This window comes from Myotis davidii, unplaced genomic scaffold (genome assembly GCF_000327345.1).
Source record: "Myotis davidii unplaced genomic scaffold, ASM32734v1 scaffold591, whole genome shotgun sequence".
Taxonomy (NCBI): Eukaryota; Metazoa; Chordata; class Mammalia; order Chiroptera; family Vespertilionidae; genus Myotis; species Myotis davidii.
The window spans coordinates 2,306,238-2,313,679 of NW_006284340.1; the positions used below are offsets into that span (position 1 = coordinate 2,306,238).

At 45.6% G+C, this 7,442-nt stretch overlaps 1 protein-coding gene across 4 annotated transcripts in view; it reads left to right on the plus strand.

Annotated features, from left to right (window-relative positions):
• Positions 1 to 5,180, plus strand: part of ABL2 (ABL proto-oncogene 2, non-receptor tyrosine kinase) — a 31,265-nt gene extending 26,085 nt beyond the window's left edge. For 2 of the 4 annotated variants that reach the window (XM_006754510.2, XM_006754511.2), the window contains 3 exons: positions 1,144 to 1,317; positions 1,862 to 2,095; positions 2,405 to 5,180. In XM_006754510.2, coding sequence (XP_006754573.1) covers positions 1,144 to 1,317; positions 1,862 to 2,095; positions 2,405 to 3,585 — 1,589 coding nt within the window. In that variant the 3' untranslated portion in view covers positions 3,586 to 5,180. Of the gene's footprint in view, positions 1 to 1,143; positions 1,318 to 1,861 lie in introns of all 4 variants that reach the window. The other 2 variants (XM_006754509.2, XM_015570122.1) reach the window with 1 other exon arrangement.
• Positions 5,181 to 7,442: the final 2,262 nt, after the last annotated feature.

The following is a 7,442-nucleotide window of genomic DNA, read 5'->3' on the forward strand; positions in this document are numbered from 1 at the left end:
CTGGAATTACCTGTATGTTTACCGGTAATAAACTTGCACTGTTTTATGTATATGTTTGATTACATACAGCCTTGTGACAGTTTTCCTGCATGTCATAAGCATTTGAATATAAATTAAAATGTTAAAATCAAATCTGATATTGTTTTACCTTTTATTTGGTGTGTGGAAGGTGTGCGGAAGAGGGGGTAGTCTTATACGGCGAGTATATAACAAACTCTGTATTTTGAGTGGAAATGTTAGGGGGTCGTCTTATACGCCGGCAAATACGGTAATTGATCGTTTGGCCTTCATTTTTGTTTAGAAATGAATAGCAAATTATGTATTTGCCTCAGCAAAAGCCACAGAAGCCATGGCCAGGTTTAGTCAACAAAGGTCACTAATGGCTCAACCTTTTTTCAAGACTCTCATTTGCATGAAATGGAATGTATCTACCCTCCTTTTTAGTACAAGGTGCAACCGAAATATAAACGCATCTGTAGACATCTGTCTGCTTTGTTCAGCTTCTGAGTAGGAACTAGTAAGCGAGGATAGGTAAATGACCAGTAAGCATATGAAGCCATGCTCAATATCATTCCTCATCAGAGAAGTACAAAATAAAACAATGAAATCCCTTTACATACCTACCCCAGAATGGCTAAAAGTAAAATCAAACAAAAAACCTCATAACATAAAATGGGCAAGTATGCAGAGTCACCAGAATTTTATACGTTGCTAGTGGGAGTATAGATTGGTACAGGCATTTGGAGAGATAGTTCGGCAGGAAAAAGCTGAATTTATATGCACCTCATGACCACGCATCCTGCTTATGCAATTGTGAAGCAAAAGATGTAGCAGAATGGTTTCTAGCAACGTATTCATAATAGCCAAACACTGGAAACAAATAGGTGAATTTTGGTATATTCATTCTCACATTTGAACAGTACACAGGAATGAGGGAAAACCCTGCCACGCAATAATATTGATGAATCTGTAGATGTAATGTTGAGCAAAAGAAGCCAGACAGAAATAGAGCGCATCTCTGTGTTCCATTTACACACCTTAGCTCTCTCCAGTTCTTCCACAGCTGTACGCCTTTTCTGAAAAGAACTCCTTCGCTCTGTCATGAAGTTGTTCTTTTTATCAGTCTCCTTGTCTTCCTCACAGAGGTAGCTGAGGAGCTTGGGAGGGCCGCCGCCACCTCATCTGTCGTCCCCTACCTGCCCCGATTACCTATTCTTCCTTCCAAGACCCGGACACTGAAGAAACAGGTGGAGAACAAGGAGAATATCGAAGGGTCCCTAGATGCCACCGACAATTCTGCTTCCAGTTCAGCACCAGGTATGGGTCCCAAGGTAGGCAGAGTCATTCTGCCTTGTTTAAAGAACCAAGGGTTATGGGGCTTCTGTTCGTGCTTTCCTGCCCGTCTTCCCGAGGAAAGTGTGACTGGCGTCCATTTTACCTACGACTCTAGTCCTCAGCTCTGCGTTAGTGTTAGGAGTCCTGATCTGTCCACTTGCATGCAGCTGTGCCTCCCATTCCATTCCCTTAGCCCCGGATTCCCAGATGCTTAGCTTCTTTGCAGTTCTGACAAACACTTCTTTAGTGAGCCTGATGTTGAGGGCAGTTTGTAGGGTAGCTTTTGGAGAAAAGATGAAGGCCGAGGCAAACACCAGCAGGGTTTTCCTTTCCATTTACATCCCGTATCACATTTGGAATGCTGATTAATGTGAAAAGGCAACGTATGTATTAGTTTCCTCTGGGTCCGGCTATCATCTGGCATTTAATAGATGCTGACAACACTCTTACAGTTCAGCTTTAGTAACTCAAGTGTAACGGAGTGCCTGCTTGTCTTTCACTTTACTGATTGGCCGTTTCTCATCAGGGTTCATTAGAAGTGCACAGGTCCCCAGTGGGTCCCCAGCACTGCCTCGAAAACAAAGAGACAAGTCACCCAGCAGCCTCTTGGAAGATGCTAAAGAGACGTGCTTCACCAGGGATAGGAAGGGAGGCTTCTTCAGCTCCTTCATGAAAAAGAGAAATGCTCCCACCCCCCCCAAACGCAGCAGCTCCTTCCGAGAAATGGAGAATCAGCCCCACAAGAAATATGAACTCACGGGTAACTTCTCATCTGTTGCTTCTCTACAGCATGCTGATGGGTTCTCTTTCACTCCTGCCCAGCAAGAGGCGAATCTGGTGCCCCCCAAGTGCTATGGGGGGAGCTTTGCACAGAGGAACCTCTGTAATGACGACGGTGGCGGGGGTGGGGGCAGTGGCACTGCAGGGGGTGGGTGGTCTGGCATCACAGGCTTCTTTACACCACGTTTAATCAAAAAGACACTGGGCTTACGAGCAGGTAAACCCACAGCCAGTGATGACACTTCCAAGCCTTTTCCAAGGTCAAACTCTACATCTTCCATGTCCTCAGGGCTTCCAGAGCAGGATAGGATGGCAATGACCCTTCCCAGGAACTGCCAGAGGTCCAAAATCCAGCTGGAAAGGACAGTGTCCACCTCTTCTCAGCCAGAAGAGAGTGTGGACAGGGCCAATGACACACCTCCCAAAAAGTCAGAGGAAGGTGCTGCTCCAACCAGGGAGAGACCAAAAGCCAAACTTTTGCCCAGAGGAACCACAGCTCTTCCCCTAAGAACCCCCTCTGGGGATCCAGCCATTACAGAGAAGGACTGTCCAGGGGTGGGGGCAGCTGGAGTGGCAGCTGCCCCAAAGAGCAAGGAGAGGAATGGTGGGGCACGACTTGGCATGGCTGGAGTCCCAGAGGATGGTGAGCAGACAGGCTGGGCTTCTCCAGCCAAGGTTGCGGCCATCCTCCCCACCACTCACAACCACAAAGTGCCCGTCCTCATCTCCCCCACTCTGAAGCACACTCCAGCCGACGTGCAGCTCATTGGCACAGACTCTCAGGGGAACAAATTCAAGCTCTTATCTGAGCATCAGGTCACATCCTCTGGAGACAAAGACCGACCCCGACGGGTAAAACCAAAGTGTGCCCCACCCCCACCACCAGTGATGAGACTACTGCAGCATCCGTCCGTGTGCTCAGACCCCACGGAAGAGCCGGCGGCCCCGGCTGCCGGACAGCCCACATCAGAAACACAGGAAGGAGGGAAAAAGGCAGCTCCAGGGGCAGTGCCCACCAGTGGGAAAGCTGGGAGGCCTTTGGTGCCTCCACCTCAAGTGCCTCTGCCCACATCTTCCATCTCGCCAGCCAAAATGGCCAACGGCACAGCAGGTACTAAAGTGGCTCTGAGGAAAACCAAACAGGCAGCTGAGAAAATCTCCGCAGACAAAATCAGCAAAGAGGCCCTGCTGGAATGTGCTGATCTGCTGTCCAGTGCCATCTCAGAACCAGTGCCCAACAGCCAGCTGGTGGACACTGGGCACCAGCTGCTTGACTACTGCTCAGGCTACGTGGACTGCATCCCTCAAACTCGCAACAAGTTTGCCTTCAGAGAGGCCGTGAGCAAACTGGAACTCAGCCTGCAGGAGCTGCAGGTGTCTTCAGCCACCGCGGGCGTGCCTGGGGCAAATCCCGTCCTTAATAACTTACTATCGTGTGTACAGGAAATCAGCGATGTGGTGCAGAGGTAGCCACTGTCAGCCCGCTCCTACTGGAAGAGGCACATGTTCCCGAGGGGACGGGAAGGGACTTGTTTTCCTGTGTTCTTGTTTTCAAAAAATGAAGACTGATACTTGAGTGTGTTTATGTGAAGTACCTCAGCTCTCTGAGATCTCACGTTTACAGGTTCATCTCAAACATAACAAAAAGCAAAGCTCATAGGAGAGGGAAATGGGCGGGGGTGGGCAGGATTGGAAGCTGCACTGGATTATCAGGGAACGTGTGTACGTGGTGCCGTGAAGAACCAGATCCAGCCGCTCTGACCTGGAGTGGTGCGAGGTGGCGGACAGGCTGCTCTTGGCCGACGGGCCTGCCTGCGGCTCCTGTCTGTCCCGCACAGGGACCTGGCTAGGGCTCCGGGAGGTACTAACGACTGTATTCACCTCACCCAGGGAAGTCAGTGGGACAGAAGAAAGGAAAGCTGGGAAGGTGCTAAGTGAAGTTTCAGCCAAGGCTGTTAGAAGCAGCTATTAGCCTTGCTTCCCCAAGGTCACTTGCTGCAGCAAGAACCGCAAATCAAATTGCTAGAATGACACAATCGGGAAAGGTGACCCTGTCTGTTGCTCCTCTCCTGTTTTCCATTGGTGTGTTAATTGGAGCTGGAAGTAAAGAAATCTAGGAAGTACAGTCAGGGAGCTTGAAAGCTCCTAAAATCTCACATTGATCAGCACAAGTCACTTCTCCCAGTCTAGTGTGTGATTTCCTAACAGACCAGGGTTATATAGGTCTCTACTGGTTCTTCTCTGCCCCCTGCTGGGCAGGCTGTGTTCCTTAGTCCTGGCTCTTTCAGGCATTAACCAACATTGATTTTGAAGTTAGTGGTCATGGACAGGTTCTCACAGGGAATCCTTTTCTGATACAGTGCCCCTGCATACTGACATTCTAGTCAAGGACTTGGGAGCTGTGTATTTTGTTATCAACTAAATCTCCAAGAAAGGGGCTCTTCTTGGAACCCAACAGCCAGGCCCAGAGACCTGTGACTGAGGAGAGGCTGGTTTGGTCCTAGTGGCTGTTTCTCTGTACCTCTCCCTTCATCACCTTAGACCCAATCTGGGTAGAAAGTAGAGAGAAGCACACATACACTCTCTGGATTTCTAATGAATCACCCTAAATTATTCTCACATGCCTTTCTCCTTTCACAGTCCCCCCTCCATCGTTGTGCTTGTTTGTAAAGATCACATTGGGAATATTCTTTGATATTTATTTTAATATCATATTTTAAGAGTGTATAATTGAAGGAGCATGTCATTTTTAGGGAAAACCAATTAGATCCTGGAAATCTAATGACTTAACCCTCAAATATATTTTGCCTTTGAAAAATAGGCCTTTTCCTTCCCTACTCATTAATTAGCTTTCATTATTATGGAAGCTAATTAGGATCACTTGGAACTGAATCTAATCAGTAGATGTTATTAATATTCTCATTATCAGGTCTAATCCCAGTTACCACTTCATTCTGTTTTTAAAGCTTTGTGACTCCCTCCCCAAGGAGAACCCAATACAAAAAAAATAAATACATTATTTTTTTCCTTCCAAAGGAATATTAACTTAGGAAGATAGGAATTCAGCATTGGTGAGCAGTGAATTTTCTTCCTGCCTCTGTCATCGATCCACTGTCAAGCCACAGCCCCGTCTCTAAATCTGTTAAATGAAGGTAATGATACGTGTTCTCATGGGTGTTTCACAAATAAGGGCGTAGGTCTCCCTCTGAGAGCCTCCCTGCAGAGCTATTCAGCGCAGTGGTGTTATCTTGAATGGTTTTTTAGTCTCTTCTGTGCTCAGCAGCAAGTCATGAAATTTAGAGCTGTTGAGATTACATTAATTGGGCTAGAATACTAAAAGGGGAAAACTATGTTTTAGACAGAGTTTGACATCTTTGACCAAGGAGGACATTTAGTTTTCATCAGAAAGAAAGGAAACCTTGATTCTTACCATGGCTGCTCGAAAGGAGGCCCAGGCCGAGGGAAGGGTATGAAGGGAGGGGGCAGTCCTGGGCATTCCTTGCTGGGGTGGTGGTCTCTGTCTGACACCGGAAGATGCAACATTGGCAGCTAGTGATATGCTTAGTCTCCTTGCAGCGGTTGGAAGAGAAGCTCGAGTTCCTTTCAATGTGGATTTAAAGACCAACAGTCCCGCTCCTATCTCCTTCCTCGCCACTTCCCTTCATTATACACTTCCGTAAACTTGAAATCGTTTTAGCAATTAGCCTTTTAAGGGTGGGGCAGGGAAAGCTAAAACTTTAGACTATTTTATGCTGCTTTTTAAGTTTATCCTGTCATTATGGGATGCCAGTTGAGGGATTATAATTGTTTTTCAGGGGATTTCTTTTTTTTTCTAAGCAAGGGATCTTTCATCGAGAGCTCTGAGAATAAGCCTTGGGGGAACACTACTGAGTGTATTTAAGCTCCAGATTTCTCACCGAAATAGTCGTGAGGGTGGGGGCTGTGTCTTACTCAGGGGTGGCACCTGGCTCTATCTTGCCTACAGTAGGTGCTCAGTAAGTTAATGATTGAGTTTTTTCAACACTGTCAATAGTAACATTGACTTTCGCAGCACCCCCATCCACATGATGCTTGAACTGTGGAACTTCAGGAGTTGAGAGCTCAGGGTTAAGGGTTAAAGAGGCACTGTCAACTTACAAAAGTCTAATAGAGGTTTTTCCTTTTCCTACTTGAAAAGGACCAGATTTAAAAAATAACCGTATGTAAATTTAAAAGTTTGAATTCAAAGCAGAGAAAACTGCTTTTTAGAAATTAAAAATGTAGTTGAATTCTAATCGGTTTAAAAGCAAAGCAGAGAGCAGGAGCAAAAAGACATGTTGAAAACTTTCTAAAGTTACACACACACACACACACACACACACACCCCTATACCTTTGGGCTATGACAGTTTGAATCCTTTCATATACAGATAATACAATTTCAGCTTAGATTTCCTACCTTAAAATGCAATATTTTGTGTAGAATACATCTTTATTGTGCTTTACATGAAGTATTTTCTTAAATGGCTTTGTGTAAAATTAAAATGTGTGTATTTTCTATTGACTGCCCTCGTAATTTTCAGAGATATAGCCTTAAAAAAAATTCGCCCTAAGAAGTTCTTTCAGTGTTTTTCCAGGCGACTTCTGCACATTGAGGTCTTTATGTGGAGCCACTTGCCCAGCTGCATTTTGGGTTTTAAATTAGAATTTTCTTATCATTCAATTGAAAGTTGGCTAATAAAATAGTGCCCAGTTAATAACATATGCTCTGCTAAGGCATAGCCCATATTTATTTAAGGAGCGTCACGGAGCTTTTGAGTTGAGGCTAGAGTATAGTCAGTGATTAAGAGTTCAGACTGTAAAGCCAGTCAGAAGGCAAGTCATTTAATCGTCCTGAGCCTTAGTTTCCTCATTGGAAAACAGAGATAATAATAGTAACTACCTCAGGGTGCCATAAGGATTAAATGATAATATATGTAAGATGCTTAGCTTCAGTGCCTGGCACATACTGAGCACTCCATAAATGTTAATGACCACTATTATTACTAACAAACTTAGTCCAGTGACTCTCAGCCAGGAATGTGCAACAAAATCCTCTGCGTTTAAAAACAAAATAAAATCTGATGCATTGATCAGAATTCCCAGTGGGGTGAGGGCTCAGCCAGTGTGTTTTACAAGAACCCTGCCAGGTGTTTCCGACACTTGTCAGCATCCCGCTTTTTTCCTTATAGCTTAAGATTGGGAGAGAAGACAGTTACTCGCTGTGGATCTCAGCAGTTACTTAGTGGCAGAGCCAAGGCTACAGTTCACTCTCTTGATTTTCTGGTTGTGGGGTCCCTCCCCATTCCT